This window comes from Aulonocara sp. 'chitande type north' Nkhata Bay, linkage group LG5 (assembly GCF_057382095.1).
Source record: "Aulonocara sp. 'chitande type north' Nkhata Bay isolate Kocher_YH1m ecotype deep benthic linkage group LG5, A_spYH_male_GT1.1, whole genome shotgun sequence".
In the NCBI taxonomy this organism is placed as follows: Eukaryota; Metazoa; Chordata; class Actinopteri; order Cichliformes; family Cichlidae; genus Aulonocara; species Aulonocara sp. 'chitande type north' Nkhata Bay.
In genome coordinates, this window is record NC_141348.1 from 8,442,006 (window position 1) to 8,454,654 (window position 12,649).

Here is a 12,649-nt window from a genome sequence, read left to right on the forward strand (position 1 = left end):
CTTCAGCTTATGCCTTATCTGCTTAAGGTACACATTTGAGAATTATATCAGGGAGTCAAATAGTCGACTACTCTTGTAAGAATTTTGGATAAAAGGAAGGTCGAAGATTGTTTAGCAGTTTAATTACTATCTGATGAAATAAAAACAAATGTGCAATATAAATGTTTGAAAGAAGTGGATCTATCAAATGATCCTAGATATATCACCCCTAGAGTCAGTGTCAAAGGGACTCTTCTAAGTGAGAGTTTCTATGACAGACACTGCACAAGTATGATCTTTGTACCTCAGTGTTTACCGGCACATTTAAAATACGTCATCTAATTTATGCAGTTTACTTCAGAAGCAACGACAGCAGGTTTAATGTGCTGTTACGAGTTTTTCTCCTGCCTGTATGACAGAAGTGAACAACATTCACTTTTAATGATTCATCCAGACTCATTTTAATCCATGTCAGGAAAGCTGGGGAGGTCCCCTGTGTGAGTGTCGCTGAATGTGCACTCATGCATATTAGAGAAAAAAAAAATCAATGTAGGTTTCCTGTGAGTTAGCTCACTGGTGTGAGAGACAGTTGTGTGTGTGTGTGTGTGTGTGTGTGTGTGTGTGTGTGTGTGTGTGTGTGTGTGTGTGTGTGTGTGTGTGTGTGTGTGTGTGTGTGTGGTTTCCAGACTAGCACAAACATGATCCCATTTTTGTAGCATGATACTTTGATGTCCTCATATTCCTGTCACTCTTCTCAGTGTGGGGTTTAATTTAGCCGCTCTCTGCTGTGGAACAGGACGCTAATAACACAGCTGTGGCCTCACTGAAAGCTTTGCTCTGTCTTTTTCTTTTTAAATCTCTACTTGGTGCATGGACTTCCCCAGCTACGACGAGCCCCTAGGACTCAGTAAGGTTTGGGAAATACAGTTATTTTGATTACAGGCTGCATTAAAGGTACCGTGTGAGGGTTTAGACAAGGCATAATAAATCTGAGCCTTTCTTGAAGTCTAATGTGCTGAAAGCTCATAAAATTAATCTTTTTTTTTTTAACATTTCATTGAAATGTAAAAATATGTATGAATTCAATACTACAGGTCACAAGCAAGCAAAATCCAGCTGCTCGCATTTTAACCAAAACTAAGAAATGTTTGTATGTCTCATATAAAAACCTTTTTATATGAGACATACAAAAAGTATGTGGTTGGTTTTTGATTTAGATCTTCTAGTTTTACAGCTAATTACATGGAAATTTTGCTTAAAACTTTTTTATCACTATTACCTGATAATTTACATGATAAGTCTAAGACCTCCTTTGTGCAATGGCCATTAGAAGAGCTTTTCTTGCTTTAATCTTATTGAAATAACCTTCCATTAAAATTGAACCCCCACAAAAATTAGAGCCTATTCATTATTTTATACATGAGCAATCATTTCCCACACTATATAGTGAAGCCAGTCAGCTATTTCAGGCATGCAATAGATCTTACACAGAGCAATGATTTGTTCTTCTCATATCCTATACCAACCACGCCCTCCCAGTTCAGGGATTGATTTAAGCTGAAGAATGTCATTTCTCCTGTCAGTGCCATTGCTGCCCCGTAGCCACCTTAATATCCACCTGCTATTCATCCTGCTTTCCCTGTATCAGTCATTTTTGTTGGGAGAGTTGAGCTTCAAGTGCATCCTGCTGCTGTAACAAATAAATGAGAAATAACACCTGTTTGTGCCGGCATTATATACGGGACAATCACAATGTAGCTGCTGTCAACTTACAATGATTCAAGATTTACTGGTTAGAGGGTCATCAGTAACAAATGTTAGTCTCAGAAAGGAATGCTTAGCATGCAATTTAAAGAAATAAAAACAAGCATAAAATACCCCCCAACATCCTACTGTGTGCGCGTAAAATGCTCATTGGATGTACTGGTCTTCCAAAAGCTATTCACTTCAGTTGTGTTTTATTAGGATGCGTTCATGTTATGTTGGTTTGAGCTGTGGTGACTCAAAAGGCCACAGAATCTGAATCATCATCAATTCTGGGATCAAGCTGTATTTCCTAAAGAAGGAGAAATGTGTGCAGCAAAAAGATGACGATTTTCTACCACTCAGCTACGTCACGCACAGTAGACTGTGGCAGTATTGAATCTGGGTCTAGTCCAGATTAAAGCTCCAGCCATCTGAGCCCAACAATGAATAACAATTCTTTTCATACAAAGTTATAATGAACTGCCCCTGCTCTGCACAGACATGTGTTAATCTTTAGTTTATCACTAAAGTTCATTGTATGTTTCCACTTATTTATTCAGCTTTTTCTTTCCCCTGCCTTTCTTCTGAATGATTGTAAGTTTCATACATGCAGTACAGGTTAAAAGTACGAGTAGATGAGAGGCCATGGTTGAGAAGAGAAACACAAAAAAAGAGGGTGGAGGGATGCTGCTGGGTGGAAAATGAGGCTAACTACACAAAAGACAGAGACATAAAGACAAGGTGGTGATGAGGATGGAAAGATTTGGAAGAGGGGAGAAGGAGGTGGTGAAAGGGCAGCAAGTGGCAACAGAGCACATGATGGCCATTGTTTTTGATGTGAGGATGAAAGAATGGGATCCAAGGAATACACAGCGGCAGTATACGCACTGTCAGCCAAAACACGGCAAACAGCCAGGGCAAACAGACGGAAATCCAACACTTCCTGTGGTGTGCCAGGGAGGACTATCCCATTTCCAGCTGCTTTTTAGAAAAGTCGTTGCTCATTGTGTGATTTATTCTAGCATAATTTAAACTGATCGTATGAGACATGAATAAGAAAATCTTATGCTAGTGGGCAATTGGGCTTCTTTGGGACCAGTGGAACAAGAGAAATGCCTTCCTTATGTATTTTTTTTAAATAAAGAAAGTAAAATCACACTGATGTTATTTAATATGTGCTACATTCTAAAATAAAATCAGTTTTATAAGTCAGGAATATGACTTATAAATATTCCTGAGATGAGCTCCCTCCACTCCATAAATCCATTAATGGACACTACAACAGAAAAACAGTATTTGGGTTCAGGTTGAGCAAGGCTGTTCCAGCCGGTCCAATAGCCACAGCGCTGTTGAATTTCTCAAGTAGAACAAGATCCACCAGATGGGGCACATGGTGATGGGACACCAGGTGCCAAGAAGGCTGGGTACTCTGAACCTTCATTCAGTGTGTAAGTAAAGTTTGACACACCCATTCTCTAACCTGGAGGTACAGGGAAGCAACCCTTTCATCGACTGTCTTCTCGCCCTGTAGTACTAACAGTAACCTCTCCTATGATAAGTGGACATCAACTCAGTCCACTCTGTAAATCTAGTATCTTACAGCTTTTGTTGTAGCTTTGAACCTCTGGTGCCTTGGATACTGGAGTTTAAATGTTTACAAAGACAGAGCCACAATTAAATTTGAACTTTGTGGCGCTTTAGCCTGAAGAAACTTTCTGCTCAACCCAATGAAATGCTGTGTTTTTGTATGTAAAAAAAAGTACCTTGCTACCTGATGTAATAAGTTGGCATCCCATTCATTTAAATACACCATATATAACTATCATTTGTTTGTTTGAACAGTGTCAGAATAGCAAGTGTCTTAAAATAGCCTCTTGCATTTGTATCCATCTTTACGTAATATTTGGTGAGTTCAGTGTACTGTGTGTGCAGGCAGAGTAGAGCAGCTCACTCGCATATCGTTGTTTCCTGGAGCAAAGACCAGATTAGGATCAGCAGTCAGTCTCTCAGGTTGCTTCAGAAAACAAACAGTGAGGACTCAGTAAAGTAAAATTTCTCATGCAATTTCAAACAAGATTTTGCATCATATGTTTTTGGTTCTTTTGCACTTGCAACTTAGTTGGCTTCAGTAACCATACAAGCTATTTATGGACATTGAGGCTGTATCATTTTGTTTGACTAGAATGTCTTTGCTGTTATCACAAGATAATCATGCAAAATATTTGAATTTATCAAGAAATTTTAAAGATAAAGACCTACTTTATTGCCCCAGGAGGAAATCTGTCTTGTGCAAACACAGATCAAACACACGCAACAATACTCCACGGTCTCTAGTCCATTCATCTATTTTCTTCCGCTTATTTGGAGCTGGGTTGCAGCTGAACAGAAGCATAGGTCTCCCTCTCCCCCTCCTCTAGCTTATCTCCAACGAGGAGAAAGCTTCTCCAAAGGCTTCTCACTTTGAGTTAGTATGATGAGTTGGAGCGTTTGCAGCTCGGAGTAGAGCCACTACTCGTCCACATCCTCCACATCCTCGCTGGGGTTGATAAAGGTTTTCTTTTTAATTATGGGCACAATCAAACCTAGAAACAAATCATTACTAACTAGGCCAAGTTCTGCTAAGAAGGTAGCGCCCAAATCAATAACAACTATCTAGAAAGAGAGATTATTTAGTAATCTGTTCTTTGCATTTTGTCAAAGTAGACTAATTAGAAGCAAACAACTACAGAAAGCTGCAGGCATGGTAACATGATATTTTAGTCTTATCACGTGCTTGCTAGTTGGTGGATTGGGATGAGAAACAGAAAGAAAGTAGTTTTACATGTTAAAAAAATACTACTACTACTAATAATAATAATAACTATTTATAAAGCACTTTCAAACAAAGTGCTGAATGGCTATTTGAAGATAGAAAAGATGAATGAATAAAAACAATAAAAACTGATGAAACAAAAAGGAATAGCAATAACAACTAGTTAAAACTTTAGGCATAGAATTAAGACACATAGGACAGGGTGAACAAGTAGGTCTTTAACTTAGGTTTAAAACCCTCCAAAGATGGGGCATGAAAAGAAAAAGCATGCTGCGCAGTAGTCTTTCTTTCTGGCTTTAGGACGTTTTAGAAGGCCAGAGTCCTGAGATCGGAGAGCACGGGATGGAACACAGAGGTGCAAAACCTCTGTGTTCCATCCTGTGCTCTCCGATCTCAGGACAGAGAGATACGAAGGTGCCAAATCATTTAAAGCCTTGTAGGTGAGCAGCAGGACCTTAAAATCTGCTTGAATCTGACAAGGTAGCCAATGAAGAGAGTTCAGTACTGGGGTAATGTGCTCAAATTTCTTAGTTTTGGTTAAAATGCGAGCAGCTGGATTTTGCACTATCTGTAAACCTCTAAAACTTTTCTGTGGTTAACTCAGAAAGAAGAGCGTTACAATAATCAATGCGTGAAGAGACAAATGCATGGACAAGAACCTCTGCAGCTCGTCTGATTTTAGCTATGTTCCTGAGGAGATAAAAGGCAGTCCTTCATGACTTCAAGGAGAGCACTGCATCAAACCACACATCCCTGCAATTTATGACATAGTCATCAATTTTCATGGAGAAATTTTGGGACAAGTACTGAAATTTTTTTGGTCCAATGTCTTATCAGCATTAAGAAGCAGTAAAATGATCAGATAGCCAGCCTCTAACTGCAGATAGACAAGCTTCTAATTTAGACACGTCAGCACAGTTTTCTATGGTTAAAGGAACATATAGCTGCAGGTCATTGTAAGAGTGAAAGGTTACATTAAAAGAACGTAGAAGAGGCAGCAGATAGAGAGAAAACAGCAATGGGCCAAGTACAGAGCCCTGAGGGACCCCATGCCTCACAGCACAGGTCTCAGAGAGATCATTTTTAAAACTAACAGTCTGAGATCTCCCAGACAGGTGTGATCTCAGCCATGATAAAACATTTCCCGTCACTCTGTTAAAATGTTCTAGCCTAGCCAATAAAATACAGTGATCCACAGTGTCAATCGCAGCAGTAATAAAACTAAGGTGCGATCATTGTCTGCATTTACCAACAGATCATTTACAACGTTGGTTAAAGCTGTTTCTGTGGTGTTGTTGGGTCTCAAAGCAGGCTGAAATGGCTCAAACAGATTGTTTGTTGACAGATGGTCGGTGAGCTGCTTAAAAATAACTTTTTCAAAGACCTTAGACAAAAAAGATAGATGTGAGATAGGTCTATAGTTTGCAACTTTGTCAACATCCAGTCCAGGCTTTTTTAATATCAGTACTAACGCAGCTGATTTCAAACAGGAAGGGAAAACTCAGGGATGTTTCTGCGGTTCACCTCAGTAACCACAGAGAGGGTGTGATTATTGCTTACAAAATGTTTTTACTGGACAAATACATGCAGTTCAGAGTTTCCTGCTCCCATGGCCAGTATAATAAAAAACAAACAAACAAAAAAAAACTCCTTCCAGCCTCGCACCTACTAAATACATGGGGAGAGACTAATTAGCAAATCCATGCCAAGTGTGCACTCTCCCCAACGGACACCACAACCTTCTTGCCCAACCGCTCCCTCCTAACACCAAGCCACAAACCATACCCCCTCATCCCTACATTTGTAGCACAAATGCAATTTCTTTCTTTTTTAATAGTCCAAAGAGTCCTTCATGACCGCATCTGTCGGCCTATGTATCATCAATAGGGGGCTCATCTCAAGCCACACTTCATCACTGTCTTGCTGTCCTCATGTATGTATTCATCTTTTTCAGATTGTACCATCTGCATAAGACATGGTCAGAGAAAATGACGTATTACTGTAATCACATTGTATTTATCTGTAACCATAATGTAACATGATGGATATTTATTATTTGGGTTACATAACTGCTTTAGTTTGCTGGTGTGTGGGAGTAAAAATATAACCAAAATTGCCACAATTAATAATTTGTCATTAGTGGGAGCACTATGGGCAGCAGACAGGACTTTAACAGTGTTAAACTGTGAAAAAAGGAATAATATAATGCGTCAGTCAAATATTTGTAAAGAAGACTAAAGCAGGAAACATCATCATTGTCAGTAACTGTGGTATCATAACTGAAACTGCTGCAGTAATTTTAGCTCACGCTTCCGTCTTTGACCCGTTTGATTGACTAACTGATGACTGACCGCTCCATTGCTCCAATAGCAAACGAGTTCCACAGACCAGTGTTTAATATCTTGTCCTTCGTAGGCCAACTATAGCTACACCCCACAATCACCACACAGATACTGATCAAGATGCCAGCATTCAAGTTGTGACCATTAGCACTTAATGTTAAAATGCAGTGATAACTCATTTTTTATTGTGATAATACAGGAATTTATCATGTGTCTTCTAAAAAAGGTACTCAGCATTTTCACCAACACTAATGCACTCAGCACCAAGAGAGCTGAGTGCATTAAATGGTCTGTATTTGTATAGCGCTTTACTTGGTCCTAAGGACCCCAAAGCTCTTTACACTACACACAATCATCCACCCATTCACACACTGGTGATGGCAGCTACATTGTAGCCACAGCCACCCTGGGGCGCACTGAGAGGCGAGGCTGCCGGACACTGGCGCCACCGGGCCCTCTGACCACCACCAGTAGGCAACGGGTGAAGTGTCTCGCTCAAGGACACAACGACCGAGACTGTCGGAGCCGGGGCTCGACCGGGGCAACCTTCCGATTACAAGGCGAACTGCCAACTCTTGAGCCACGATCGCCCCATTAGTGCACTTACACATTTTCACTGGCTTCCAGTCAGTCCTAGAGCAGTTTTTGAGTGCTGCTGTTAGTTTATGAATAACTTAATGGCTCAGGGCCAAAATATATTTATGATGTACATAAATAACAGTCAATTAGCCCTCAAGGAAGCAGTCCGATGGTAATGCTTCCAGGAAACGGCATTTTTCTGAATATACAGGAACTTCTTTTGTGATCTAGAACGCTCTTTTACCATTTGTAGATTGTAGTAAAACTCTCTGAATACATACAGGACCAAAGCAACTCCTGTTTTACCTACTGATGGAAAGATTGTCATGGTCCAATGTCCTAGAGTCAGAGTTTTGAAGTTTATATTCTTTTTACTGGATGTTCAATTTGGTTCCTACCTTGTTTGTTGTGTATATTTCATATTCCTTTGTATCTTGTGGCTTTAAGTTCTTCGTTATGTACATTTGTATTCCAGTTAAGGCCTCCACCCTTGTGTCTTTAAGTTTAAATGCATTAGAGTCTTGTCACTGTGTGGAGTAAAATTAGTTTCAGCTGTTTCTTGTTATCCCGGTGTTTCCCTTATTGGACCTTTACATTGATAGTTTTTTCATCACCCTAAAACAAATGATTTGCTTTCAATCTGGCTCTTTGCCTTTGGGTCCTCGCACTTGCTACACCCGACAACTTATGACAGGTCTCCCCATCTCCTCTTTGTTGGTGTGGTCTTTTTGTGCTGTGAAGCATTTTGAGCAGGACCAGCCTCTCTGGGCTGCCACAGCTCTGCACTGTCCACAGCCAACTAAAGCCCTATTGCAGAGCTGCACCGCAGAGCTAATTAAACCATTATCTGCACGCTGCCCCAGAGTCTTCGGCTCAACTCCAGTCCCATCAGGATATCACAGACACAGGAATATGCCCTTCATTTTCTGAAAGCAAGAGGAAAGAAACTTCTTCCACTAATAAAGGTTAGAGGAGATGGAACAAACAACGATGAGTTTGAATGCTTTGTAAAATGCAAATAAATAAAATGCAATGAATTTATATTTTGGTCATACTAAAACATGGAGAATATATGTCAAAAAAGATAAAATGCAATAGATTTTTTTTTTTAATTTGATGGAAGCAACAGGTCTCAAAAAAAGTGTTTTATTTTTTACTTCATCAGCCACAAACTTGTTTTCACTTAGTGAAAGGTTTGAATTTCAGGCAGGCCAGTTCAGCATTGTCTTGCTGAAATATGAAGGCCTTGTGTGGCTCGAAAACCTCTATATACAAATTATATAAAATTCAAATTTGTCTGACTACAGAGTCGTTTTCCTACTTTTCCTCCGTTTATTTTAAACACTGTGGGCCGGAGGCGATGGTAGCATTCCTGGATGTTTTGTTCACGTATGGCTTCTTCTTGCATGATAGAGCTTTAACCTGCATTTGTGGATGAAATGGTGAGCTGTGTTCACATACAATTGTCAGAATCATGCCTGTTGTTTACAATTTCATACTGAACATTATTCTCAAATTGTACCACAATTTGTTTATGCATTTCTCTTTTTTTGCAGAACCTTTGCTCGTGTACTTGTGAGAAACACTGCCTCTCTAAAATGCTTTTTAAATAAAACAATTATCTGCAATATCTTCCTCCAGCTGTACCCGTTTTACACACTTTTGTTGTCCCGTCCCAAGTTTTTTTGAGACCTTTTGCTACCATTAAATTCAAAACAAGGTAATGTTTTTCTTAAAATGATAAAATAATTAACTTATTAAATAGAAGACCTTCTGTGTCAGGAAAAAATTGGGGTTTATGACTTGATTATTTGCAAATCACTGCATTCTGTTGTTATTTTACTAAATATCCCAGTGTAACATCCAGCTCTTGTAGTAATGACACATTTAGTCAGATTGGGGTACTGGTGATGATTTGGGTTCCCTGGTGTGATGTTGTCCCCGTTTTCTTTGTGGTTAACTTTAAGGAATTAATGAAGAAAAGCAATGTGCCGAAGTCCATGTAAGTCAAAAGAGAAAATGAGGTCAGACTAAGTCATTAACTTAAAGAAAAGTCGTAATAAATTAAAAAGAAGAATAAACCAAACTCACCTTATCTGCCGCTCCATGAGTGAGAGTGTGCAGTCCTTATGTAATGTGTGCCAACTTGGCACAAGGAGCAAAGAAACTTAGGAACCAATCAGCAATGAAAAAAAGATGAGGAAATGAGGTGGTGAAGTGTGGGTGGGGGCTACAAGGCAACAGGGCTGACTGCTGCATCAACACAAATACAGTGACTATTGACAAAGATGAGTATGTCCTTTACCACGGTGGACCTTTAGTATATGTTGCAGTTAATAAGTTATCATGAGCAGGATATATCATTTCTTATGGCTAAGCAAGCTCTTCAAAGTCACACTGTTTAAACGGCACCAACAGAAATGTCTTTGAAGCTGTGTGAATATTTCGTTTCCAAGAAGGAACTGTTTCCATAGTTTTATCCTGCTTTTTTGTGGATCCAGGTAGTGCTGGAAAACAGTCTATGCTTACAAAAGGTCCCAAGTCCATTGCAATATGTAGCCCTGGCTCCAGCTCCCAAATAGGATGAATAACTGAGCCAGCAATATCTCCTCCCAGTTAATGTCAGTGCTTCCAGACCAATTCACAAACATACTCTTCCCCAAACACACACACCACACTAGACTCCATGTTTTCATAAAAAACACACACATGCATAGAAATTCAGACTTTTAAAAACTAAGGTGAGGAGTTCTGAAATAATGATGCAATCATGCAACAAGAGTATCAACAAAAGCCAAACCTTCAACACAACTATCACCGCTATCAACACTCACTGAATTTTTAAACCCATTTGAGAGCAGTTTCAGGTGCATCACGTCTAGTTAGTGTTTTTTTTATGATTAGGAATCTTCTAGGGGATTCTTGATGTTACTGAGCATGTGGGACACACTTGTAGACGCCACCTGAAGTGACACAATCTGTTCAACAATCTGTGATGGGAGAGCCTTTTAAAGCTCACACAAAGAGTTGTAACCGAGATAGCAAACACCTCTGGGTCTAATCTGGCTCCTTTTGGAAGTTGACACTTGGTTATAGTTTAGTGAATGTTGAATGGGCCAAGTATGGCTAAATAGTCATGAGCAAGGCTCAAGAGAGATTATTGTTGTCTGGGCCACATTTGGCTAAAATGCCACAACACACCCAGCATCTGGTGGGCATGAGAGGAAGTCAATCAGCCAACGTCAATGGCCAAAGCCAAATGTGGCCCATAACAAACTGCAGATCAAATTTAGGCCAGACTTGGTATCAAGTGTTTCACATACAGCAATGCTGTGACTCAACAAAGCACCACTCCAAGCCAGATCATAGGCTGTATATAAATGTCATACTTTCCATTTGGAGCCTCAGCGCTCGAGTATTGGCCACTATCATGTTTTTTTGTTTGGGACCAGAATTGAACATATTTGGATGAAGGAGTGGGGTTCTAACTTTATCATATAAAGCTAGGATCTTTAAACAGCTGATACTTCTAGAATTTTATTCACAAAACCTGAAGCACAAACTTCTAGGATGATCTGAACCACACACCATTAATTAATTAATTAACAAAGCATATATCAATCAGAGCAGCCATGACCTTAACTCCAGTATTTAAATAGTTGAAAATTATTAGGAAATTAGGAAAGTGAATATTATCCATCGAGTCCTAAACTGTGCTTTTAAAACCAGGCTGTAAAAATGCTTTTTAAAGCATTTTTAAAAATAGGAGTCAATACGCACTCAATCGCTTTTGGAGGCAGCTTCAAGGGCCAATTAGAAGAACTGTAGTTTTTGGCTCTCTGTTTCATTTTCCAATCCTGGAGGTCACAGAAAAAAAATGATCAGCCACTGACAAAACTGAAAAGCTTCATCAGCTTAATGTGAAGAAGAAAAAACACTTTGCACTGCACTCAGCACTGATGGGAAAGACTCCGTGTAACCCTCTCAAGTCAGCTGTATGTTTGTTCTGGTTTTGTATATATATATGAATGAATGAATGTAGTGAAGATATATTATTGAAATGCATGATTTGTAGATCACACATAATGTTGGCTAATCTTGTAGATATAACCAACATAGAAGCTGTGATCTTTGATTCAATGCTGCTGAAGGCATTTCATTATCATAATTCCATATAATTACACTGACACATTATTTTAACGAGCCTTATGTAAAACAGGATGATAGGGTTCTTGAGGAAAGACCCAATAATAGCCAAAGGCTAAGATGAAGAAATTATTTTAACTCTGAAGGGATGATCTCTATTCTATGTGACCTCCTCCAAGCGTTCATTCTGCTGCACTCATTCTGTTGAGGACCTGGTGACACTTTTTGACAACGACACAAAGGGTGGGTAACACAGGAGGACCCCGTTCTCCTCAAGCTGCCCCTACCCCACGCCAAAAAGCCTGGGAAGACTCAAATTCCCCCTCTACCTCAAAACACACCAAAGTGTCTTCCATCCATACCGCATAGCAGCTGCATCCAGGCGCAGATCTTGTAGACCGTGGCAGTGTTGCAGAAGAAGAAGAGGGCGAAGCAGCCGATGCAGGTGATGATGAGCACCATGGACATCAGCACGAAGAATGAGGCCGCCTTAAAGGCTCCTGACGGGATGGAGCCGAATTCGTAGAAGCTGCCCTGGCACGAGAATTCCCGGTTGGAGTTCCCGTTACCCACGCAGTAGTGGAACAAACCGAAGTAGCCGGCTTGAGGTGTGTTGACGCTGTCGCCAATCCAATAAGGCTGGAAGAACACCACCACGTTAATGATGGCCAAGCAGATGGTGAATATGGCCCACAGGACCCCGATGGCCCTGGAGTTGCGCATATAGTTGTCATGGTAGATTTTGGAGGCTTCTTGCGAAGGCAGCATTTTTCTTTCCCACCCCCCAAACCCTCCTCACCCACCGTACACAACAGCGCGCCAACCTGCTATTTCTTCTTTTCTCGAACTAACTTCTTAATCCGCAAGTACAAAGGATGAAAATAAATGTCTATTCTATTGAAAATCTCGGGAACAATTGTGCCCGCATACAGTGGCTGTTCCCTTCTGCATCCAGATCCTGCTTTTTTCCTTTCTTTTTTGTTTTAGTCTCACATCCACACGCCCCACTCCTCCTTCCGTTTTCCTTAGCTCTGATCAGTCACTC

The 12,649-nt window shown here is 40.2% G+C and overlaps 1 protein-coding gene across 4 annotated transcripts in view; it reads right to left on the minus strand.

Moving 5' to 3' along the window:
* The window catches only part of lhfpl4a (LHFPL tetraspan subfamily member 4a), a 30,683-nt gene extending 18,311 nt beyond the window's left edge, over positions 1-12,372 (minus strand). For all 4 annotated transcript variants that reach the window (XM_086291171.1, XM_086291170.1, XM_086291169.1 and 1 more), the window contains exon 1: positions 11,967-12,372. In XM_086291171.1, the coding sequence (XP_086147297.1) occupies positions 11,967-12,372 (406 nt within the window). The remainder of the gene's footprint in view (positions 1-11,966) is intronic.
* Between the last annotated feature and the right edge of the window lie 277 nt (positions 12,373-12,649).